Source organism: Carassius gibelio, chromosome A23 (assembly GCF_023724105.1).
Source record: "Carassius gibelio isolate Cgi1373 ecotype wild population from Czech Republic chromosome A23, carGib1.2-hapl.c, whole genome shotgun sequence".
Taxonomy (NCBI): Eukaryota; Metazoa; Chordata; class Actinopteri; order Cypriniformes; family Cyprinidae; genus Carassius; species Carassius gibelio.
In genome coordinates, this window is record NC_068393.1 from 23,312,489 (window position 1) to 23,339,872 (window position 27,384).

General features: G+C 38.5%; 1 protein-coding gene across 3 annotated transcripts in view; it reads right to left on the reverse strand.

The window, feature by feature from the left end:
* The window catches only part of LOC127944782 (plexin-A1), a 205,945-nt gene that overhangs the window by 94,572 nt on the left and 83,989 nt on the right, over positions 1 to 27,384 (reverse strand). For all 3 annotated transcript variants that reach the window (XM_052541031.1, XM_052541032.1, XM_052541030.1), the window contains one exon: positions 5,774 to 5,905. In XM_052541031.1, coding sequence (XP_052396991.1) covers positions 5,774 to 5,905 — 132 coding nt within the window. The remainder of the gene's footprint in view (positions 1 to 5,773; positions 5,906 to 27,384) is intronic.

Below are 27,384 nucleotides of genomic sequence, written 5' to 3' on the forward strand. Positions count from 1 at the left end.
TTTTTTTTTTTTAATCAAATCAATAAATATTTGAAATATAATTAAAATTAAAATTAAAATTATATATATATTTTATTTATTTATTTCTTTTTTTGCATAACGGTGATGAGATATTTAAGGGCAAATGTACTTCATCATGAAAACAATGTCACACATTGAACAAATAAACTAAACCAATTCATTTTCTTGAAACCAAATATTACTTCATATTTCTTTGCTTTCAATTTTATGTGAAATATGAGCCGGACACATACTTGACAGGTTTCATGAGTCACCTAAAAAACATAAACAACATCTCCCCAAAATACATGAGCAATACACTAAACTGACAAATCCATTGATGGATTTTTTTTTTTAATTCCTCCCAGCCTCAGATAAACGTTGTAAACTTTATCGTCCATACGGCAGTGAGCGCTGTTTAAATCAAGCTAGCGCTAATCGAAGTTTCTTCTCGCTTAGAACGGGACAGCTTTATGTCTTCCTGCGGACCCCACAGCGGCAGAGAGATGCCGGGGCTATCAGCAACTTTTAATTAAGAGGATGTGAATATGGGAAATGGAAAATTGTTCTGTCAACCCGACGAAATTGAGTTTTTGATGTTTGAGGCACAACACGCGCCTCCGTCTGCAGTTTCTATTATCCAAGGTAGAGATACAAATGGAGAAGAAAAAACAAAGGGAGCAAAGGAAAAGATGGACATGGATGACATACAATGTTTCGTTCCCAAGTTCATCAAGAAACGGGGGGAAGAAACAGCAATATTACTGAACATTGGGGTCTTGGTCGGTTCTCTAATGCGGTGGGATATCTCTGTAAGCCTGAGGTACGGAAGCCAACATATTAAAATGTGGGCCGGATTACGGTGTGATTGTGTTCACGGATGGTGTTGAAAATTTCTGCTCTCTAGATTCAAAGGGGAACAATAACATCTCTGTCTTTTGTGAGAGAACGCCAGACATCGGCCATCGACCTCATCAAACATAATAAAACCTGGAGAAAAAATGTGTGACTCAGGCAAGAGAGACGGTGACGGAGGCTTGTTAGCTGGTGCTGTTGACAAGAGAGATGGCGAGATGCCTCAGATTGCGCTAAACATGGAAAGAAGTGAATGCGGGCAGAGAAAAATTAATGAAAGATGGCTTCAAGGAAGCCGAAGTGATCCAATCACAATCTATCTCCCACGACTGCTGTCAGTTCTCAAAGAGTGGGCAATATCTCAGCAAAACGGAGCGAGAGGGAGAAAGAGGACCCACTATTTGAAAGAAAATGACCCCTGGGGCACCTCTCCCATTGACTCCTTCTTCCATAGGAGGAGGACCACTTAACAGAGAGGGGAGAAAGAAAAGAAAAAAGATAGATGAAGGACAGAAGAAAGAACAAATTGCTTCAAACCAATTAATTTCCACTTCTCTTTTTCGCTCGGTCCTCTGGGTCTTGGTGTGCAGTGGCTACAAACAGAGAGACAGCAGCCTGTGAAACTCATTTCAGCTCATCCTGGACGTCCAAACTCAAAAAAAATAAAAATCCCGTCCCAATCTCAGCATTAAAACTGGGGGAAAATCTTGTCCCATCCCAAGACCAGGCGGTCTGTTACAGTAAAAAAAATAGATAATAATAATACAGTACAGGTCACAGCAAGCCCACTTCGCATGCATGCTATAGTTCACACTCCACCAATACCGCACATTTATCTAGATCAACATTAGATTGAGCTGCCATGTAAAGTTGTTACCAGGGTTGGGCTGATAGACGGTGCCATCATCCATTACCAATGGCTGATAGACATCATAATGTTGCGCCTGCTTTTTAGTTTCACAATCACTTTCGAAATTCACAATCTCATGTTCTGTCCCAATCAGGTGATTTACAGTTATTGTTTTCCATCCCACAGGATTCCCGAACAAATGTGAGCATGTAGTGACAACATATACTGTAGCTAGTAAGTGAGGAAACAATGCAGGATGGGGCTTGATTTTACCCATAAGGCTTTGATTTGATTGTGAAAACTGGACTATGATATTGATTCTTTAGGATAAAAGCCTTACATCAGTTAAAAAACGGTTTAAACTAGTCTAAGCTGATTTTATGGTTCTCATCTGTTCTAGCTGGTCTTCCAGCCTTGACGCCCAGCTAAACCAGTCTAAAAGGTCATCAAACTCTCGGAGACCAGCCAACTGCCCAGGCTGGGAGAGCAGCTGAATCCAGCATACTGGTTTGTTTATTTTTCCAGGAAGGAACCCCCTCTATTACAACACCACACCAAACTGAACTACGTAAGCCCCTTTCACACTGCGATCCCGGAAAATACATGGGTAATGTGTCCCGGCAACTGTTCCCGGGTCACTAGATTTTGCACTTTCACACTGGCAGTGATTACCCGGAATCTGCGTGCGTTCACACACAACCCGTAAAGGTCCCGTAAAGACACGTGACATCACGGTAATGTACGAGTCGAAAACGCTAGGCACGTTAACTTTCACTTTCACTTAAGGCATGCCTCCAGGAGCTCGGCTTTTCCCAGAGAGAATCAGATAGCTGTATTTTTCTTTTATAAATATGATAAAACTAAAAGACATTTTGGATATATGAAGGATGCAGTACTACTCTATAGGTACTCAAGATCAACATGCGATTAGGTGAAACTTTATGTTATGTACCCTTTAATTTTTTTTTCAATTTTTTTTATAGATTTAGTTAATAATAACAGCGCTGACAATATGGTAAATGCCATTCAGACAGCCTTTGCAAGTGCATAGAAAAGTCTAGCATCCCCAAACACTGGTTACATCAGCAGAAAGTGACTAACATGCACTGACAATCTTTGCATAAAAAGACCAGGGACAGGTGGATGCTGCTTACTGGTGGTGGACGAGGAGATACCCCCTCACAATATAGAGCCCTTTGAGTGCTTAGAAAAGCAGAAAAGTGCTACATAATGTAATGTTTTATTATTATTATTATTAAGAAAGTAAAAAGAAATCAAAGCCTCTCTTTCTGCTTTCCTTCCATGCATGGTTATGATCTGACCTTCAGGGTTTTCCATTCTCAGCCACACGCTGACCACAGCAACACTGCTCTCATCTCCATTACAATGCCTCTCAACCTCCAGAGAAACAGATCATCATTCTGTGTGGCCATCGCTAGTGCTATGAACACAACTTCCTGTGTGAGAGGCACTTCCTCCCCCTCGTTTGTATAATAGTTCAAACATTCTTCCTCCATAAAACCTTCTTTCCAAACAAAGCCATTTACAGCTGCACTTAAATCAATATCAGGCCGAGCGCAGAGCAAATACACACAGCTCCATTTAAAGAATGTTAGTCTAACAATCCTTGCTCTAAGTTAATGTGTTGAAGGGTTATGACGCCCGTCCTCTCAACATGCAATCTACATGCTGCGCCGTATCAGAGGCACTAATACAGAAACCATCTATACCAATTGCAGTTTCCATCCACATTCCATTCCATACACATTTTCCATCTGAAGACGTGAATACTGTACGTTAAAAACAATTATTGCCAAGCGCTGATAGATCGCAGTGTTGGTTCAGCTAACATGTTTTTGTATGTCTAGGTAGGTGTGTGCATGTGTGTGTAGACGGTGTAGTGAGAACCATTACAGTAAATAAATTCAAAGGAGAGACAAAATCATCTAACACTGTCAGCATAGCTTTGTTCAGAGTCTCCTACAAAATATAGCTGTATGCCACATTAAATGGCAATGGACCTTACATCTTAGGGTCTGGGTGAGGTTAAAGGTCAGAAGTTGGGCTTAGTTTGTAAATTACAGAGCGATTCGAGGTCAGCCCCCATACGACTGGACATTTTCTCCTTTCAGTTTACTTATGCCATGCATTTGAACTCTTCAGTGTCTAAAGAAATCTTGTTCATCAAAGATCAATTATTGGGAAATTAATATTGAGTAACACTTGTGAATAAAGCCTATATATTTATAATGTATTGTAAATGTATTCTCAATGCATCCTTAATGCAGCCTTAGAATAAGTTGCATGTTCTTGTAAATAAATGAAAGCTGTTGTAATACATTGTAATACTTACCTATTTATGAGCCCAACTATAAAGAGCATAACAATCCATCCATAATGCATTAGACTCTTTTAGTTGTAGCCATGAATAGGTAAGTATTATAATGTATTTTTACTGTTGCTTCAATTATTTATGACAAAATATGATTATAACACAAATTATAGGCTGAATCTCACAAAAACATGTAGAGGTAATCCCAATTTACATACATACACACAAACATGTATATATACATATATATAAATTATGTTTATGACAGGCTTTCGGAGATACATCAAGATATTTAAGAATAGCTTTATAATGCATTCAACAATCTTTATAATGCACAACGTTATAGCATAGCACAGTGCACAATCACTGTGAGGGTGATTACGTTCTTCTCTTGTCTGGTTTGCCATGAATACCTAAGGGTGCTGGGGCAAATTATGGCCGATGATGCATCTTCATGGCTTTTTTTGAGCCTGCTGCTGTGATGCGGCGCTCTAATCAGAGGCGGTGTGGGCTAGCGGAGAGCGAATGGGGTTATGGTGATGAAGGAAATGCCCTTTAATGAGAGGAAGACAGGAAGCACTCCAATCAGCCCTTAGTGAGGAGAACATGAAGGCACGAAGAAAAGAGCGAGAGAAAAACAAAGAAAGGAGCGAGACGGAAGGACAAAAAGAGGAGAGAGAGAATTCTCCAGCCCTCGGTCTGAATCAAAAGGTGGATGGTGGGGGTGATGGGGGTTTGGACGCTTTCTTTTCCATCAGAAAAGATCAGAGAAGCCCTTCCTCAATTTTCTCTGATAAGTGGTGAATTACCAGAGGCGCCGCTGCTTGTGTGTGTGTGTGTGGAAAAGTGGGTAGGGGGCTGACACAGTGTCGAATATCACATGCAGACAATCAGGAGACGTTCCGAGGCTCTCTCTTTCACACATGCTCACACACGGTCTAATTCAACGTGAATCTGTGCAGAATAAAGAAACAGCACACTGAATAACACACATCATGACCAGCTTTCGCTTTGTAATAATAGAGCACCATTTTCAATATTCATACACTCACAAAAGTGAAGTCCAACCCAGCTATTGTATACACTATCAGTCAAAAGTTGGTGTTACTCGTCATCTTAAAAATCTTTTAAAAAAGACATTTTTAAATGTTTGAAATTAGTTTGAAAATAAATATACAATACATTGTGCCTACATATAGATTTCTTTGCAAAAACATTTAAAGTCAACTTCTTTACAAAAAAAAGACAAAACACATGCTAATAAATAGTTTTAAAACCCTTTTGTTTAAAAGTAAAATATAATCTACTGTAATAACATAATAAATTCAATTAAATATAAATACAATTATATTTTTACAACCATTATTTTTTTCCCCAATTCTTTTAATTTTTATTTAAAAATAAACTTGATAAATTGAACCAGATGACTAAGAAGAGGCCACCAAAAGTGTCCTTGTAAACATTTCTGGTATTTTAACAGTACTGAATAAAAGCATCTGCCAAACGCTTAAATGTAAAAATTCATTCTTTCCATTTCATCTGAGTGTTTGGAAAAGAGTGTCTCTTCACTTGAACTTTCATTTGCTTTAGGTGTACTTTCCTCTCTAGTTTGGTGTCTTTGGGAACTCAGATGCGTGGCCAAACCACACTGTTTGTCCGTTGGGCTCCTCAGAACATTCTAGCCAAACTAACCTGTCGACCATCAATGTCAAACAGCACACTTCCTTACGTCTTACCTCTTCATCTGTGAGGGTGTAGATGTATTGATGGTCAGGGCTGAACAGCATGTCCCTTAAAATTGGGTTCCCTTCGCTCACCACCACATTCTCATACAGCAGTGCAGGCTGGGTAATGGAGTTCACCAAAATCTGAAAGAAAGAGAGAAGATGCATTGAATACACATCAAACATTGCTTGGATTGCCTGTGATTTGATTGGCTGATCACATTGTGCAGCATTCTGGCTTTTAGAAAGTGAAAAAATAAAAATAATGGTTTATAATGAAAACTAGGGCTGGAGCAGAATATTATATTACTGAATATTATTTCGGTGGGTTTGCATTCGGTTTTCAATTTTGAGATTCAAATAATCTTTTTCTCTTTTTAACACCTTGCATCCCCCGCAAAACGGTCTTCAGTCGCGATTGAAGGAAAGTCGGGTTTTCGAGTCGAATGGTTGTAATGACTGTCAGGTACAGTTACAGTTGTATTTTCATGTAAGCCTGGTATGGCGCTGCACGATTACAAACTGTTCTCATTCTGGAATTCTCGGCACGGTAAGACAACGGTTAGAAAAAAAATGTGAGGCAGTTTGGTCTGTGGAAGAAACATTTGCGCTTATTGATATTATACCTGTTGTTGCTTCTGTTTAATTAATTTTTCACGCCAAGAGTTGTATCTTTTTTTCTGTTATTGAACAAAGTAGATATCAGATTTAAAAAAGGAGTCCCAAAAACAGAAATATTTGATTATCGTCCAGATTGCTGTTTATATTACACAACCAAGGCGACTGACGCATATGTATTACATTCCAAAGAGCTCCGTTATAAGCGAGCTGCTTTTATCCTCCATGTTAATCAGTAATTTTACACATGATAAAAACATGCACTTAATTTGTTTGGAAAATACTTGCGAACAATAACAATCACAATTTGTCTAAGTATTGCTCCTAACAAACCTGTGTGTTTTGTACCACTAGTGCAGTGTCCATTCTCGGAGCATATAAGCCCTTCCCGCATAAGGTACGCCGCTTCCTGCTCATGCTGTTCTGTATTTTATTAAACGTTTATTAATTATGAACATGCATTATATAATTATGCGTGTCCATATAGCTCCAAAATGCAATACAACACTCTGCCGCAAAACACCCGCCATGCATGAAGTCGATTGGATTAACGTTCTTGACATAAAAACGCAAACAGACAGACAGACACACACACAAAGATTCATGCCTTTATTAAAGAGAAGAATATGTTCAGCCCATCCCTCGCTTCAAATATTCAATGTTGATTACTACCGAAGCTTCGAAGCTAAAAAAATGGTATTTGGACTAGCCCTACTGAAAACTGTCAAAAGATTTTTGGATTGGCGTCTCTCTAAGATACATAATACAGCCATTTAACTCTGTGGCCTTCACATTGACGCAATGGAAGTAACGCTGCCCTCAACTGATGCTAAACTAATGGATCTTGGTCAATAATGACCACAGCCTCTCTTTCTGCTTCCTTCCTCTGTTTGGCCCACCCTAGCATCACCCAGAATCATACCTCCTTTAAGACCCCCTCCCCAGCCCTATTGATGCAGGGTCAGGGGAGCGTGACCCCTGCATCCCGTGGAGTTTCAGAGCCTAATGATGTGCTCAGCTGTTGTGCCGTGTCCAGCTGATTAATGACTGTCCCATTCGCAGAGCGCCATGGGAGTGCATTACCTGGGCCCTATGACACCACCCCATCGCTAATGAAGAGAGCACCTGCAGAACTGGTGTACACTAGAGCACTGGATGACCCACTTACAAAAACATAAAAGCCAATAAAGCAGTTTGCTTTTGCACACAAAGGACCAGATCACAGAGCGAAAGAGTTGCAGGAAGTTTTCAGCCACCCACACCTGGGAGTCGACAGTGTGGCCTATTTGGGTCAAAACCAGCAGCCGGATCAAGAGAACTAAAATTACACCTACAAACATCTGAAAATAGAGCCAACTTAATCAGCAGTTCTGTTCTTTAACTAAAACCTAAAGTGTCTTGATGTGACCACATGTAAACTGCCATATTTACAGAACAACATTTTAGATGGACAAAAAAAAATTGTCATGCACGGCATGGACAGAATTAGCAGACTGTAACGGTTTTAAATGTAAAATCAGCATAATTTTATTTAAATATTTATTGGCAGTTGAATATTTAGCATAATTAATAAATCAAAATATTTATTAAACTAAAACACAAATAGCGAAAATGGTGTTAAAATAGGGAATACGCCTACTCATGACAACTATTATGATTTGGTTTGCTATTATGATGTGGGAGTTGGAGTCTGTTGTCCGTCTCCACCTCCATCACTTCATTGAGCATTACTTCCACTGGACGCATTTCATTATGACGTAGTGGCAGATAACAGCTCAAGGACAGTATAAACTCTCCCTCAGCGAAACCTTCTAGAACTCTTGCCAAGGAAAGCTAAAGTTCCTGCAGTGGGACACAAGCTGGAAGACAGAAAGAAAGGATCTTCCCTCGTCTCAGCAAAGGAGAACACACGAGAGGAGGGAGATGCTATAGCCACATGGAATACTAACCTAAAAAATACTGCCCACTGCAATGCTTTGGTTAATTGCTATTTTTGGATCTGTTTACCATGTTCAAGTTGCATGACAATGCAACTAACAAACTCCCCTGCAAGTTTCTCCAACATATGAAGCTGATTAAATGGGCTACACATATATAATTGTTCTTCAAGGTTGAGCAAGAGTTGCCATCTGCATTTCCCTCCCTCTTTCAGAGTTGTGCAGATTGACGTAATTGTACAATGACTCTTCAAAAAGCAGATTCTTGGCAGATGGCCCATCTTTCGCTTAACAGAAGAAGCAGGAAGAGCTAGTGAACTCTCCATCTCATGCTGCCTCAATAAAGGTGTCAGGAGAGATGGAAGTTGGAGGGTGAAAAAACAAAAACAAATCCATTTCTCCCCACTGATTACTGCTGAATCCCAATACACCATAGTCTGGAGGCTTTCTGCTACTGACTCCGCTTTAGATACCACCTTCAATCACTTCCTGGATCACAGGACACACTGAAAATATATTTTTTTGAATATTGGAGTATGCTTTACAATGAAATATGATTTCAGTATTTCTACTTCATGGTTAATTCATAGTGTAACTTCCAATTCTCCAATTCTCAATATATATATATATATATATATATATATATATATATATATATATATATATATATATATATATATATATATATATATATATATATATTGAGTACGTGTATTCATACCGGACCATTTCGGTACAGAGCTTTCGGTACGGTGCACGTGTGTACCGAATGACTGAATGCAATATTTTGTTTTGCTGAACATAGGTACATTTTCGAGTTTCCAAGCGAACATATTAAGTGGCGGAAGTCTCCGCATTCAGCGCAAATCCCACCCTGCAGCTGATTCTAAGGCCGGCGACAAACTGGATGCATGGCGCAAGTGTCTCAGCTGCGTGGCGCGTCCGTTTTTAATTAGGCTCCCATGTTAACAGGTTAGAGCTTGCAGACTGCCTGCCTTAGACGCGCGTCTCAGCCGCAGCTCGAGCCACGTGGAAAACGCGTGCATGCTTGAAATAGAACCGACGCCTATTTTTCACACGAAAATATGTTTATATGTTTATATGTCATTTTGTACACAAATACATATTAATTCATTACATTTTGATATTTGAAAGTCTATAGGTTGACATAAATTCAGATATAAATGTAATTAAAAAAATAAACCAATAATTATCGATTTTCAAATATTGCACCTGTCAAACAGTCTATTTTGCCGTCAATACTGTTGACGGTGTCCTTTATCAGTAGGCGTAGATGTAGGTGTGTAAAAAAAAGTTGATATTGTTGTCGTGAAGACAAGATCCTGGTCTTGTCTGCGGTCTCCCTCTATGTCACCTACAGTAGCAGCAGCGCGACAGCGCCACGTCAGGCACGATTCTGGTGTGTAAAGAAAGAGAAAACGCGACAGACCAGGATCTTGTCTTGAACCGTGACTTTAAAACCGAGGTACGTACTGAACCGTGATTTTTGCGTACTGTTACACCCCTAATATATATATTTACTAATTGTATATTATACATTTCTTTATTTAAATATTTATTTTTATATATTTTAATATTATATTTTATTTTTATATTTGTATTAATATTTGTATACATTTATTAATAACTATAATTCACACAATACAGTTATATAGTTTTACAGTTTATTTATAGTTTATAAAGTTTTTATAGTTTATTTAGTTATATAGTTTATTTTATAGCAAAGTACAACTGAATAGATTTCGAAAAAAAATATTATAACATGTAACTTGCAGTTTCATGTTTCAATCACAGAGGTCAAAAGAGTCCAGAAAATTGTAGCATACTGATAAAAGATGATTCATCTTTAAACTAAAAACAGACGAATGTCCATGGTGATGATTTATCTACGTACGGCACTCACATTATTCATACCAAAACAAATATTGAATTCATACCGTATTATTAGATGAATATGTTCCATGATTGCTACTTGCATTATCTTCTTCTGTTTATGGTCCCATTATAGTTAAGTCATGACAGAATCATTTCAGGACAGAAGCAACTGGGTCTAGCCTCCTGCAGCAGACTGCACATAATGAGCGCATTGGGTATTAACCTAAAATAGGAAGCTATAAATTAAGAAACAGAACCCTGCAGTCTTCTTTAATACTGGTCTACTGATGAACAATAATTAAGGTGGACCAGGGTTCACTGAAGGGTCACTCCTGACAGCTTCAGAGCAAACTGAAACAGGTCTAGCCTTTTTAATTTTGTCAACATCTCCACTAAAGTAGCTACATCTGAATTTGTATGTGACCTTATGACATCGATGGGGTCAACAGTCGGTGCATTGATAAACTCTCCTAGACATTAAAGAGCTTGCGGCTGTCTCTTATGTAAGCCTTCAGATAGAAAAAAAATAAAAGAAGAAGGTTGTCCCTCGCAGGCAGCTTTCATTTCAGTGTATACTGAAATACTATGAGAGCTTTGGTGGACTGAATGATTGACAGAAGTTTTGTCACGAAACCCAGGCGTTTCTCTGCCGGTGACTGTGGCGACCCATCAATTCGCCGTTGTTGAAAATCATTTTACTCCGGCTTGGATGGGAGAGGAGACATTTGGCTAATTAAATCAAACAGGAGGGCACTTTCCAGATGAGCCTGAATCCAATTTCATTAGTGCCCTCTCAGCCGCGGATAATGTGCGGACCATGAGGTCGCTCTCGGACGTTTCGTGTCTTGACATCAACGCACTGGAATATAATCGATAAAGGATGCGGAGCTGAAATGCAGGACTGAAAGCATTTTTTGCTGCTGGTAGAGTTTGACCTCAGCGTTTGCACATCATCTTCAATTGGGTGCTCAGAGGAAATTTAGCTATAATATTGCAAATGAAAAATCATTAGAGCTCTTTTCAAAAAGTATATGCCAGGTGGTTTTAATTTCACATCTTTTCATGTTTTAAATCTTTTCAAATATCAATATTCAATGTTTTAGGTTTAAAATAAAACATTATTTATGCATTTGTAACTGCTGGTTAAATGCATCCATGTTTTCCTTTGAGCTGCATTAAACAATCTGGGTAAATTAATATAAATGGCACTTCACAGGCAGATTCCATATTTGCAAAAACTGTTTTCTTATGTTAGAATAAAAGAGTCTTCGGACATGATGAAGTAACTTGAAGATATAAAATGGAAGAAAGAGTTAAAACTGAACACGAGCTTGCTGCTCAAACAATTGTTTATAATGATGTGCTCCTTTTTTATTTTGAAGTTACTTGTACTTTCAATACTTAAGTTTAATATTAAAAAATATTAAACTTATACTTAAGTACAATAAATATCACATACTTTACTCAAGTAATATTCTAAACAGTGACTTTAACTTCTACCATAGTAATTTTCTAGTAAGACATATGAACTTTTACTGACAGTAAGTGTGGCTTTCAAATACTTTCTCCACCACTGTTTATTCTGCATCGTCATATTTTAGTAATCCGACCCCATTCCTAAATTTAACAACTACCTTACTAACTATTAATAAGCAGCAAATTAGGAGCTTATTGAGGCAAAATTCACAGATAATATTTAGTCAATAGTGAGAATTGGACCTTAAAATAAAGTGTAACCATAATTTCTAACAATCAGCAATTTTGTTCTCGGTGGACAAAGCCCTGTTTAAAAATTCTGTGAAAAACAGTTAATTTAAAAAAACCTACTACACATTTGTAAATAATACATAATAATATATTTATATATAAACATTTAAAAAAAAACGTATTTAGAAATAGTATCCATCTACCTATAGATCTATCTAGAATTTTTAAATATCAAAATTACTTTTTTCAGAATTAATGATTAGTAATATGTGTATCTATACTTTTTTTTTTTTTTTACATTTTATTGTATTTTAATAGTTTTGTTGTTGGTGTTGTTGTTGTTGTTTTCTATTCAAAACTAAATATCTTTACATACACACACAGACACAAACACACACTTTGAAAGCCTTAAAAAGCCGATGTATGAAAAGTGCACCAATTCTACAACACTGAATTTAGCACAACTATGCTATATCGAGTACAATATTGCAGTACTTCTGAAGGCCTCTTTGACCCTTTTCTGGAGGGCATCCAATACTCCCCATGGCACCTGCGGACTTCACAGTCTGCATCTTGCCGACAAGAACAGAACCTGGTACACACAATCTCATTGGGCTTGATCAGCATGACAGATTACTCTGTGAAATTAATCATTTTTTCTCTGCCATGCTGCTCCTGTTGCTAAAGGACGCCGGCCAAAGCAGCTGCGGACAGACAGTCCCAGTGGGCATGATGATGGCACGCCACTGCGCGGCTCCCCGGGACCCAAAGCCCACTCCCCGGTGAGTTTCATCATTAATAAGACAAGGAAACAGGAGCTGGGTTGGTCTTTGCATGCTTGAATGGCTTGAATAAACCAGGGGTATAATCCAGCTGGAGACGCTGAAGATCAATGTCGCATCTGTTCGGTCTTTGTGTTGTCATGTGCGGCATCGCAGTGACTAAATGTTAAGGGGGAAAGATGGAGTGAGCGAGAGAAGAGGAGGAAATAATAAAGGAAGAAGGGGAGTCTATGCTCGGTCCCTGGAGAGTGCCAGGCATGTCTCAGCCTCCACCCTTTTTAATCTTTCAGGCTCTCCATGGGTAAAGCATCTCCTCCGCCACTCACCCCTGCCGCTGCTACAAGCTCCACTCGCATGCTCTTGACATAACTAGGTCTCTCTGTGAATAATAAACCAGTCGCCAGATTCCTGCCTTTGATATGCAGCCCTTGAAGTAAAGATCTGCATCTGATTGAGCGCAATCACTGGCTTATTAATGAGACGGAAGGCCCACACTGGGCCTGTGCTGGGCCGACGCTGCCACTGCCACGGTCCATCCCGACTCGTTCCCCTGAGAAGAACCCAGCCATGCCTGGAGGAAGAGACTCAGGGAGCACTACGCAACAAAGATGGCAAATAGTCTGACCACTGCAGATAACAAGACGCAAAAATAGGATCTTTAAGCCATAGGTAAGATTCAAAGTTGAGAGAGATGCATGTGCTAATAGTATATATACAGTACTGGACGATGCTTAATTGCACATGGTGTCATATATATCACCATTGTAATTAGGGCTGAACGATGTGTCGTTTAAGCATCGATATCGCGATGTACGAATCCACTATAATCACATTGCAGGATGTGCGATGTAGGCTGTCGTAGTTGATCCGTTATTCATTAACTGTACGGGCCAGCTTCATACTTTGTGTACCAACTAAACCATTTTTACCCACCAAATGCTTCAACAGAGCAGGACTTGGACATGCTAATTAAACTCAGCTCAACTGTCCCACTATGCTAATCCTCATTCTGGAAATGCTAAAATTACCTGTGTACCGGAAGAAGCAGGTCAAAACACTGAAAGCCACGCAGAGACTCGTAGTCTTCACCGAGGGACAACAATGTTGTGTGGCACAGACAAAATATACTCATCGGCCCAGATGGGTTTTACAGGGAAAACAAGTGCACCTCTTGGGCATTGGGAACTAGGCAGTCTCAGAAAGCGAGGTGAAGGGAGAACGTGCTAATCATAGAGGTCTCTAGACAGTGGCCTCAAAGCTCCTATTTTCTAACCCCAGCTGTAAACGTTTCATTATGACAGTTTGTGCAACAGATAGCAGCTCAAGCATTTTCTAGCTTCTTCCACTTTCCTTGCAATATCTGATTTGGCCCCGGGTTCGAAGGCTCCTCGGAGCATTGCGAGGAATTTCATTTCTATTTTCCTACTTGTCGTCTTTCCGCAATTCACTCTCTCCCACTCTCTGTCTTCCTCTCTCAGACCTCCACCCTCCCGCTTCAGGTCCTCTTGACACAAACAGACGCACACCGGCAGTCAAGCAAGACAGACTGCATGCTTAAAACTAGGTGAAAAAAATGGGAGTTTGCCCTGCAGTGAGTATGAAAGCAACTCCTAAGTCATCTCCATTTGTCACAAGCTGCATGCTGGAACTGCCAGGCCACTTCTCATACACTCAAACCTCTGACAAGAGCGAACTACGGACAAAAATATCAAATAAATGGAATGCTATGGAGCTCAGAATAACACTGCAATAGTCATTAGGGAAGCCTCTGGCGACGATTTCTTTAACTACATATCACTCCTGTCTATACATCATCTCTGAATGCTAAATGGAGATCCAAAAAGCTTGTTTGTGAACGCAAATGCCACAACTTCATCAACTCATGACTTGGTTATCAAATGTAAAAATAATGGAGTTCCCTCAAAGCATTTTCTTCAATGTTTAGATCTCTAATTATGAGCACAACTCAAGATTCTCAGCCTTTCTATTACTGTATATTTCTTCCATTTCCAGTGCACTCAATTATTTGTAGTTGAAAGTTACAATGAGATGGAATGTTGACTTTTTTGTCGTTGTTTTTTTTTTTGCAAAACAAAGTCTCAGCTTTCGAATTATGTCAGTTTAATTATGAACTTCAAACAATTAATTTCCATAGCTCATTAGTTAGCTAGAAATATAACTGTAGAGAAGAATATATTTTCTTAAGCATTAATTTATTGTTAATTATATGCAATACATTATAAAAGCATTGCATTATACTTAATTATTAACTGATGTTTTAATTATTTAAATATAAATGTCAATCTGAATCAATCTAATACAAAATAATAGTTTTGAGCCACAAGCAAAGACTTTCCTTTGACATTCAGTACATTACCCACATATATGGTTGTAAAATAATTTTCATATATTCATATATTAATGGGAAAATTTGACCATTCTACATATTTTCAATGTAAAAAAGTTTTTCTTTAAAATATATTGAACAATATACTAAAATGTATTCGTGTACTGAAAATGAATTTTGCATTCACCCAAAATGTATGCATGTAATGTATAAATGTTTTTTTCCCTACCCCGATTTTTACCATATGGACAAGGTCAAAACAGCGTAATAATGGAGCAGGTCACATATAGGGCTACATTTATTTTCCACAAACAGATGCTTTACTAAATATGAACACCCCCACGACTGCAAGCTCAACAAAAATTCGGACAAAATATGGGTCATCGTTACAAACAGAGCATAACAAGCTGCATTTTTTGAATGGTGCATTCAGATGGTTCTCAACATATTGGCTCAAACTTTGTGTCACTTTTGAGGGTCACACTCCACGCGACAAGCTACACTGTTTGACGGGTCTGTAATTCTCATGGCGGCTCTCAGCGAGTGTCACTGAAAAGCCATCTGCAACAATGGAGTGAGGGAATAATATTGACAGAGCCAAACAAAAACTCTCCCACAAGGATGTGAACGCACTTGACACATCAAAGTGAAGAAAGAGAGCGCGGCATTTTCCCAATCTCACCCCGGAAGACAATCTGACATACCTGAGCACACAGAAAACACAGCATTTGAGCTCAGAGGAAGAGGATCACATGAGGACGGGGTCCACCGGGACAAACTACCTGGCGGTGCTTGAAAACTAGAGAGAGAGAGTTGCAAGATACAATCTGCAGAGGGTGAGCAGGTCAAAACAATCCCAGTGAAGCCATCTTCATGGAAGAGCTCCCTCTGTGAAGCAAAGCATTGCCTTCAGCCAGTCCTGAGACTGATGGTAAACCGTAAAAATGGTAAACTTTATTATAATCCATTGTGCATTGACATTTTTTGGGGTTGGAACATATTATGAACCTGCGTTTCATTGGCTATTTACTTCTAGACCAAAATCATATAAAACCATTCAAGACACCTCTTATAAAAACCGGCACAAACAGGATCGATTCGAGTGTTTAAGGTTTATGAAAGGGTAAAAGCGCTTTATTTGAAAGTGAACTGACTTTAAAAGGCAGCACAGACTTCCATGAAAATTTCCATTTGAAAATAAGCTCTAAAAATTTTCCCTCAAGTAAAAAAAGTGTCACAGGCGCTGGAGATGTCTGAAGATTAATTATGCCTATACATTACCATACATCTGCGTTACTAATACATGCAAGTCCTTCTTAGACACGAGTGTTCGTCTACAATTCCGAAGTGGGTTATTCAATGTTCCATTTAGCTCATAAATTGCACAGACAGATTGAAATTAAATTTGAGAATGTTTATGCGTGTGTGCGCGCAGAGGTGGCTAAGTGTGTGTTGCCAATTAAGTGGCTCGTCTACAGTAAATGTCAATGCATATCGAGACACTTAACCTTCCATACAGACCGGAAAGGGGCACACTTCAAAGACGCTTATCCATTTCACAGCATTCCAGCATATTTCGCACAGAAACCTAATCAACATCGACATTCCTCACCGCCGACCAACTGCAAATGGAATCTTGTGGACCCGAGAGAACATTCTATGCAGCGTGAAACGCCAGAGGGGGTAAACAAGCGCATAGCACTACAAAGAGCCTTCTCTGAAGAAATGGCTAAACGATGTTAACGTTAGATGCTATGGATGTGCCTCCATTTACGAGAGAGAACCGCAGGACAGATTGAACATGAATGAACATGTTTCCTTTCCAATTACATCTATAGATTAGTTGTGCAGGTAACATGTGGGTTTTTTTCTGTTAGGTGTTCATTACATGTCCCCCTTTGGGAATCTAAATCAAAAAGAGGGAGAAACAGCTCGTTGTTCTTTGAAAAACCTTGGCTAGCAAACAATTTGTCCAAGCAACACTCCATGTCTGTGCTCTGGTGTAAATATAGGGGACTGTCACAACCATGTTGTGCTAACTTGTGGTATGCTGATGCTAAGAGTATGCTAGCTTTCTAGGCTTTGTTATTCTAACATTACTGAGAGTAATGCTAACTTACTAGAAGTAGTTATGCTAGTATTTTTCAAAGGTCTAAAGGGCTAATTCAAAGGGCTAACTTAGACATGTTTAATGTTAGTGTTATACTAACCCTACTGAGAGGATGAGGATTTTTTTTAACAATTGTGATGCTAGACAATATTGAGAGGACAGATGGGGGGACAAGTTGCTACAGTAGCTATAACCTCAGTGCATGCCATATTTAACTTGATGCTAATAAAAAATAAATCTATAAGGCATAAACGTATAGTTTGGTACTGATGTATACTTAAAAATTTAATTTACATTGACTATATAATTATGGTCAAACATCGCCTATGAAAATGAACCATGGTTTTATTATAGTAAAAGGTTTGTAGGCAGATTGATTACCATTTGAATAACCACAGTTTTACTACAAATACCATGGTTAAACTATGGTTAGCGTAGCAAAAAAACATGGTTAATTTGTGGTTGCAATGGTTTAACTGCAATAACCATGTTTTTTTGTTTTTTTTAAGCAATATGAGTTGCATTTTTATGAGTTGTCAGCTGTGACATAATGCAGCATTTATTCATGTGGATCTCACCTGATCTGCCACCTGATATAGTTGGATACCTCAATAAATTAGAAACGGCTACTAGAAAATGCAACTTACTAGTTGGGAAGGAAATATTCAGAATAATTTGTGAAACAATTTTACCACTGAAATCAGAGTTTTAGTCCACATAAGAGCAATATCTAGCTTATTTAATTTTATTAAATTTCCATGACTTGTAAGCCTTAATTATGTTCCATAACTAACTTTGCCAGGTCTGGATAACAGTTTTATAATTCTCAGTTTTTTTATGAAGTAAAGGTCATGACCTTTACAGTTCCAATGAAGTAGTTAGTACTTCAAGATTGCAAAAAATACAAATAAAAAAAATGCACTTACTGCCAACTAAAATTATTCACAAACCTGCTGCTCGCATGCACACACTTGAAGTATGCACTGTCAGCATCCTCAAAGCACATGCTCACAGACACAGATGAACAGATAGCCCTGATACACAGCAGAAACTCATGATCACAGGCATCTATCACTGGCACTGACAAAAAAAGAAAAACACACAAGATAAAACGAGAGACACACTGTCTCCTATGGGCATCGGCAAACTGTAGCGCGGCATATTGTTACACGACCTAGATTCAAGCTTGTTCACTCTCATTTCTCTCTCATAAACACACACACAGATAAGAGTGAAACACCAGGTTCCCTTACTGCTGGAAAGTGTTGGGTGACATGAGAATATCACCCATTCAACGAAAATTCCTGCCAGCATAAATCATGAATTGTGCATGCATGTTTTTTGTTTTTTATGTGTGTGCACTTTAAGAGAACAGTCCTACAGAGAAAGCCAGAACAATGGGAAGTTTTAGCAGCTGATCTAGGAAGGTCTAGAAAGAGAGCGCTATGCGTCTCAACACCACCTGCAGCAAATGAAGGGGAAAAACTAAGATGATAAGATGAAGTGAGAAGCAAATAAAAAAAAAATCTTACTAAAAAAGATGTCTTTGGTGTCATGCCCATTCAAACTGAGAGGGCATGTGTCCAATATTATGGGCATAGTTGATTTAATCCAGCATGTCAAAAATAATTAATTTATTAATGAAAAAAAAAAAGAATACAAAAAATGTTTGATGACTACTGAAGACTACCGTCTTACTAAGAACGGACGAATGTTACCAAAATATATTATCAAAACACTGGGTAACAAACTCGTATGCAGCTTTGATTGTTAGGGATCATGTTATTTTCCAGAAATTAATAATTTTATTTATAGCACGGACACATTTATTAGATCAAAAATAAAATTAAAGACATTTCTAATGTAAAAAAAATCTATTTAAAATAAACCTTGACATTTTGAACTTTCATCAAAGAATCCTGAAAAAAAAACTCCACTGTTTTCAACATTGATAGCAATATTATATATATATATATATATATATATATATATATATATATATATATAACATTACTATATATATATAACAACATATAACAACATTATCTTACTAACCCCAAACATCTTTTCTTCCCCTAATGCTACTATGTAGGTCTATGAAAAAGTAAAGCTAGGTCTGAAAAGTAAAGCTTCCTGAGCCAGAAAACTAGTGAAACACCAACATACCAGAATCCCATGTTGTGGACTAGCATCCAAAACAAAACCTTTCTGTTCAAATCATAGAGAGACGCCTCACTGTCTAAATAGGCAGCTACCTTCTAAGTGTAAGCTGAAATGGAACTTGAGTTCACTGAACTGTATGCTCTACATAAGCAAAATCATCATCTCTAAACAAATAGCACTCCTAATGAGAATCACACAAGAGAGTGACGACTGATTCCAGTATAGTTTGGCATTAGCATTAGCTAGGCTAATGACACACACACAATGAGCCCACAGCAGGAATCGTAAGCAAGCTAGAAACAGCAGCATTTTACTCAACATAGCTCTATAGTTAAAGACTAGGATTGTGACTGCGGTGCTGGATGCTTAGATGAGCTGTCGTGTTCCCCCTAACCCTCAGTGACACTCACACAGCACGGGACACAAAGGGTCACTAATGCAGCGTCATGCTAATCGCTACGTGTGGAGGCGCAGCAGGTCAGGAAGGGTCAGTGATGATTACCTCAACATACTGTATATGTGCCGTCCTGCTGACCACACTAACATACACACAACCACGCGGCTTTAATGACGAGAAAGAGGCTGCTATCAGTCTTTAGCATGTAGCTGTTCACTAAACACAGTGTAGTGTGTAGTGATAACAGCTAGACAATGTCTTTGTGTCATGGGATTTTCTAGGAGAGAAATATTAAAACTTGAAATAACCAAAATGGAGCAGTGAAGCATGACAGCATGAATAACATCAAAACTCATCAATAAAACATTTATAATGGTAACCAGTGTTTCTGCCAAAACACCATATTTAACACAGCTATTGTGACTACTGTAAAATATTTATTATTTAGAATTATTCTTTTATTATTATTAATACTATTGTTTACAAATTATAATTGCTGCTAAAATATATTAATCACAGCTACTGTGTACACTAAAAAATAATAAGAATTTTTGTGACTACTATAAAAATATTATTTAAAGTGACAAAATATTCTAAAAGCCTCAATAATACATTGAGATTCCAAACAAAGTTATAGTGCAGTATACAATGTCCATTTCAAATTTTGTAAGTGTTTTTTTTTTTTTTTTTTTTTTTTTTTTTTTTTTACACAACACATTGAGATACATTTTAAAAATGCACTACACCAGCAGTCTATATTTTTAGGCTACCAGCCTTTTAAGGGCAAAAAAGGTGAACTGTCTAGAATTGCACCTTGGTCTAGAAGCTACAAGTTGACCTTTTAAGCAGACAATAAATCCATCTCCGGGACTGTAAAACACCTTTTAACATTAAGCAGCTTCCATTCTCCTTTGGGGGATGTTTAACTGGGTTGTGTTGCAGTGGCACCTCCTGCCAGGAGAGGGAGTGAGAGGAAATGCAGTCCCTGAGCATCTGTGTCTCTTCCACTCTGTGGTCACAGACCAGCAAATTAAAACAATCCATCAACATTATGGCTTTTAATCCACACATTCCCCATAAACACCTATTTCTTTACCCTCTCTTTTCTCCTATATCTTCTCTCTCTCTTCCTCTCTTTACTCCAGGCCTCCGTTCTGTATTACAATAGACACTAAATCATTAACCTACTGCAGCATGTAAAGGGGTTCCTGCGTGACTGAAGACACCGCAAATGAGCAATTTCAGCAAGCAGGGAGAGAAGCGCTTTTAAGGGTATCTGTGCTTCAAAAAATGATATATAGACGGGAGAAAACACTGCATAATGTCACTAAATGATATACAACTTTAATGCTGACACTGAGGCTGATGAGGTCAAAGATCAAAGCTCAAATGATCATAACCTCTGACTGTCTTGTGAAAAGAGACATTACCGAAAAATAAGGGTTCTTTATTTACATTGATGGTCCCATGAAGTACCTTTTACATCTATATTCAATTTCACAATAGGTTCTTTTTAGTGGAAAACGTTTTTTAGATTATGAAATGTTCTTCACTAAGGAAAAGTATAATAGTTTTTTTTTTTTCAGAACTGCTGAATGGAAGGTTCCTTGAAGAACACAAATGCCGCGTTTCCACCGAAATTACCCGGAACATTTTTACCAGGAACTTTTTTTCCCAGGAACTTTTTTCCCCCCAGACCTGTTGCTTTCTGCGTTTCCACCGCGGTGTAAAGTACCGGGTAGATTAGGCAAATAGACTGGTGACGTAGGTCTGCGCGCGTTTCTCAATACAAAGTACTGCTGATTTGTTTGTTTTTTTAAAGTACGCTGATTTTGGACGTGCATCCTCGGTAGTTAGTTCAGACTTTGAGCATTCAACTCGGGAGTGTGATGTCCGCGACGACGCAAGTCCGGTAAATCTATAAATAGGAGCGTACTTGATAACTTCAGTCAGCTCGTCTTGGCTACTGCAATTTTCCTATTTACAATAAAACGAAATGGGATATAAAATACCACTGCCTCCTTTGGTTTTCATTTAAGCATAATAACAGCTGCAGAAATGTACTTAGTTCAGGGATATGTGTATATGCAGCCATTACAATGAAACGAAATATTATATAAATTTGCCTTTTTTATTTTCATTTTAACATATAGATAAATTGAATACAGACCAAAGAAAACCTGTTAGATTTACCCCGCAGCTGAATTATATGTTATGTTTAACCACTAAAGACACATCAGAGCCAGCGGCACATATCAGAAGGTCTAGCCGATTTGAGGCTGCATCTCGGCGGATACATGAGGACTGAGCTCTCCCTGATCGTGTGGAGCTCACCGTCTCAGAGATCGGCGAAACACATTTTTTAAATAGGCACGGTCTTTATAAATAAACCATAGATTTGCGTTTTAAACAACTACATTCTCGCCTGAAATACTTTTAAAATTACATTTCATGACACAATAACAGTAATATTTGAAAATGATCCAAATAAATGGTGGTTGAACTCAACCAATGCTGGTTGAACTCAACCAATGCTGCTTGAACTCAGATGGCTTTGGCTACTGTTATTTTCCCCTCAGTATATTTACAATAAAACGAAATAGGATATAAAATACCACTGCCTCCTTTCGTTTTCATTTAAACATAATAACAGCTGCAGAAATGTACTTAGTTCAGGGATATGTGTAACGTTATATACATCCATTACAATGAAACGAAATATTATATAGACTTGCCTTTTTTATTTTCATTTTAACATATAGATAAATTGAATACAGACCAAAGAAAACCTGTTAGATTTACCCCGCAGCTGAATTATATGTTATGTTTAACCACTAAAGACACATCAGAGCCAGCGGCACATATCAGAAGGTCTATCCAAGGTGAGGCTGCCTCTGGGCGGATAGATGATCACTGAGCTCTCCCTGATCGTGTGGAGCTCACCGTCTCAGAGATCGGCGAAACACATTTTTAAATAGGCGCTGTCTTTATAAATAAACAACAGATTTGAGTTTTAAACAACTACATTCTCGCCTGAAATACTTTTAAAATTACATTTCATGACACAATAACAGTAATATTTTGAAAATGTTGATCCGAATAAATGGTGGTTGAACTCAACCAATGCTGCGTCAACTCAACCAATCAGGATGTTTAGCGCCAAAGTCCCGCCCCCGAAAGTTCCTGAACTTTAAAAAAGTACCACCTCGCCAGCAGGGACTTTCTGGGGGGCATTTTTTTACCCGGAACTTTTATTTAGTTCCTGGTTCCTGCGGTGGAAACACACCAAGTACCGGACCAAGTCCCTAGTTCCTGGGTAAAGTTCCTGCGGTGGAAACGCGGCTAAAGTGGTTCTTCTATAGCACTGCTGCAAACACTCCCTTTTTGGAACCCTTTTTTTTTTTTTTTTTTTTGAGTACATCCCTTGGGAAATCAACTTAGACTTGGTTGTTTTGCATATTAATCTACGAAAACGTTCCACACTGCAGAAATTCCAACATAATCAACTAAAAACATCCAAAATTGCTTCACATTTCAACATATCTGGCCCCCGAAACATCTAAACCGCAAAATTAATACCCCAGCAGCACTATAAACTGACACTTTGAAGGGCAAAAGTCATATCTCTAACCCGAGAGTGCGGCCGTTAACGCTATCGCCCCCCCCGCCACAGCCAATTCTAACCCCTGTGTTCTTCCTCCCCCTCCTCTTCACAAACCTTTGTCACGGCTGCGCGGTGCAGGGCGATAAGAGAGGCCTGCCACATGCAAGCACACCGCTGTATTCAGATGTGTAATTACAAAGGAAACGTTAAACCCGCTCCAGAGGGACCGCACCACTAATTAAAGAGCCACCAGAGCTTCAAATTGCCATTTAAAGCAGCCATACACAATTATACAATGCCCAATTCCTGGTGTATTCTGCACTTCGATGGGAAAGTGGGGTGAGAAAAAGGGCCCGGACCAGCCGAACTGTGAGTTACGACTGTTTATGACCAGCCTGACAAGCAGAGCAGGGGGGTGGGGTTTGGTGCAGGATGCCTCAGAGACTTGATCTGGAAGGATATAACGCTCCCAAATGCAAACGCTACTTCCAAACAAATGTGTATGACAAACAAAACTGTTTGTTCTCATATGTTGTGACATACTGTATGCTTGTAATTCTGCCTATGTCCCGCCTTCACTGTCCGAGTGGGGACAGAATCCCTGGGAAAAACATGAGCTTCACAAATAGAGAGTGGGGGGAAAAAGAGACTGGAGCAGGAAAGTTAGTCATTTTGTGGTTGCGAGAGGAATGTCCTAACAGACATGAGCCTGCCAAAAAAGCCAAGCGATTTCCCCCCAACCCCCTTTTCTCGCCTTCAAACACACACAAGCAGCTACACACTACCCACAAGCAAATTTGAATTCATCCAGTACAAGCTTAAAAGCATTCTGGTGCAACTTTTCACTGACTGTCTCATCCTCTCATGTGTCGAGATCACAAAAACACCCACCCAGACCTTCAAAGGCCTAAAATGTATTGTGCAACTGTAAAGAAAGCAGCCGAGTAACCTGATAGACCACTAATGATGTGTCTCATTCATTCACCGGCCGCTTACAGATAGATTAAATCAAATGCATTACGGGCTTTCTGGTCTTTGGGGGCTTGTCCATGGGGAATGATGAGATCATAATGGTTCTATACAATGAAGTATAAGAGAAAGCGCGAATGCTTGTGTGTGTGAAGCCACAGCGGCTTCTGCTGACTCTCATCTCATCCTCCAATTCATTTAAGGTATGCTACACTGTAACAAACAGGCCTGAATCAATCCATCCATCAATTACAGGAAGCTCGGGCATTAATCTAATCTGAGGCAGAACCTGATCTCAGTCTCCGGTCGTGAAGGAAAACCGCACAACTCAACCTCCCTGCCAAGAGTCTCACATCCTCTTCATCTCTCTTGCTCTCCGGCGTGAGGGTTCACCCACAACAAATGCCTTCAGAAGTCCACCGCACCAATAAAACTGAAGGACTGATGGTCATTCGTAAAAGCTACATTATTATAAATGTGACTGTGTGATATAAAAGGATCACACAAAAATAAAAATCCTGACATTATTTGTTCAACCTCACATTGTTTGCTCCGGTTTTCAGTAGAAGATGTTTAGCAGAATGCTCAAGCTGCTCTATATTTATTTAATTTTTTTTACATGGTATAATAAAACAATCGGTGGAAAAGTAAAAATAAAGAACAATTTACAATGATGGAGTTAAAAAATAAATAAGCTAAAAATTAATTGAAAAAAAAATAAAATAAAAAAAAGCCTATGAAAAAATAAACTAAAACTTGAATTAATTAAAATCTTGAATTTTTCTCATGAGCAATCATGCCAAAAAAAAAAATAATAATAATCAGATTGCACAAATTAAATCTGGGAATTATTGTGGTGGGGAAATATTTCATTCCAACTCTGTTCTGTTCACATGGTTTGAGAAGACTTGAAATGTAATGTAATTTGCTTTACAAGGCATTACATTTAACACTTGGCATGTTTTTTGACGAGTGTTTTTTTGTAAAATAAAAAGCTGGCAGTGTTTTGGTTACAAATAGCATTCGAGGGCGTCTTTTGTTGCTAAAACAACAGTTGCAATTGTAGCCTAGCACTGTGTGCTGCAGAAATGTTAACTTTTGAAGTTAGCAGTGAGGGTAATGTCAGTTTACAACGACATTTGTGGGAGAGTGACATTATACGGGGAAGGAAAGTATATGGTGCTTCCAACAGTTCCAGGAGCTCTGGTTGGTTGATCCACAATTTGCGGCATATTATTTTAGACTAGATAGAGTTCATATGACTCCTTGTGCGCTGAAACAGTACAAGTATGATCTTTCTATCCGGCTATTTTCTCTTCTTTTTTTTCTCAATGTTTTTGTTATGGAAACGATTCCAGATTTTTATTTGTCACATACATGATCAAGTCATCTTTATTTGTATACCGCTTTATACAATACTGGTTGTGTCAAATCAGCTTTACTGTGCTAAACAAGAAAATAGTTTGTCAATAATGCAAGGCAGTAAGAGTCTCTTCTTTTTTTTGCTTAACAGGCAACGACTTAAATACAAAACCGTTTCAGGACCACAAACAAATGTGTGAGAGCCTTCGTTTGTTTTCTTCGTTCTCCTTGAACGGCTGCCATGTTTGGCATGTCTTCTCAGGATCTCCGTGTATGTGTGTTCCGCTACAATAACTTGCCAGTCGCACATTGCAGTGTGTGTGTGTGCGCATGTCAATCCGGCTTCGCTCCTGTGGTGCCACACGCAGGTTGTAAATGAATATGAATGGCCATGAGAAGCCCTGGGAGGAGGCTGCCCTAGGCTATGTGCACTGGGTTTCTATTAATCTTAGAGAAACTGACATATGGGAATAAACTAAAACTGCTCTCAAACAAGGCAGCTGGACCAATAACGCACCCCAACTACAAGCCAAACCAGAGCAGCATGATGTTGAAGACTAACTCTCTAAGAACTTTGTACACTGCACTTAAAAATGTAGATGACGCTTTAGCTAAGAGACCAAAGTCATAGTTAACATTTAATTTGACAAGGATGAAACACGACCAAGATAAATGTACAAAATTGAAGAATAAAAGTTATTCAACGCTGAATTTTCATCAACCATCACTCCAGTCTTCAGTGTCACATGATCCCTCAGAAATCAATCTAATAATTTGAGGCAATTATTCGCTGAGATTCGGGTTGTTTCATTTAGGTGTCTGTGAAGAGAGGTGACAGAGACAGATATGGCATATACGCATTAATCGACTCCAGAGGGTTAAACATTTTTGTATTTTATTTTATAGAAATATAAATAATATATTTTTAAAAATCTTAATAAAAAAGATAATTATTCAACAATTCGGACTGGTAGTGTAAAAACACACATTTATAAATAAATGTATAAAGAAAAATATTTTTTGAAGTAATCCTAAAAAATTATAAACTGCTTATAAAAACTAAAAAAACAGACTTTTTGCAGGCAATTACCTGCAACATTAAAATATCTCAGTTCACAATACGACCAGCCGTGCCTTTGCTTCAGTCAATTGAGATACAGCACAGCCCATTAGCCACGCAGTACGCAAGGCTTTTTGTTTGTGGTCATGGTAGACAGACATTGTTCCTCATGTTTGGCATTCCATGTTTCCCTCTTCATCAGCTCCCTCGTTCTCAGGAGGACAAATGAAAGGAGGAGAACAAAAAGAGAGGTACTTAATCTTCCTAGTCACAGCGTAGACTATCTCTCTTAACGCAATGATTTTGATGTAAGTCACATATCCTCATCAAAAGATCAATGACTGATGTTAAAAGAGGTATTTTCTGACATTTTGATTTGAGCTGATGTTTATTCTCCATCCAATGTAACAGATCCAATGGTTTAATATTTAGGATACATGACGAATGAAGGAAAATGTGAACTGTTAAACAGCATTTTAACAATGGGTTGAATTTTAAACCGCTTTGACTTGCAGGTCTGTTATTATAGCTCTTAAAGGGATAGTCCACTCAAAACAGAAAATTCTGTCATCATTCACTGCCTAATGTTGCCTAATTCTGTCATCATTCCCTACCTAATGTTGCTCCAAACCTGCTTACTTTCTTCTGCAGAACACAAAAGAAGAAAGTTG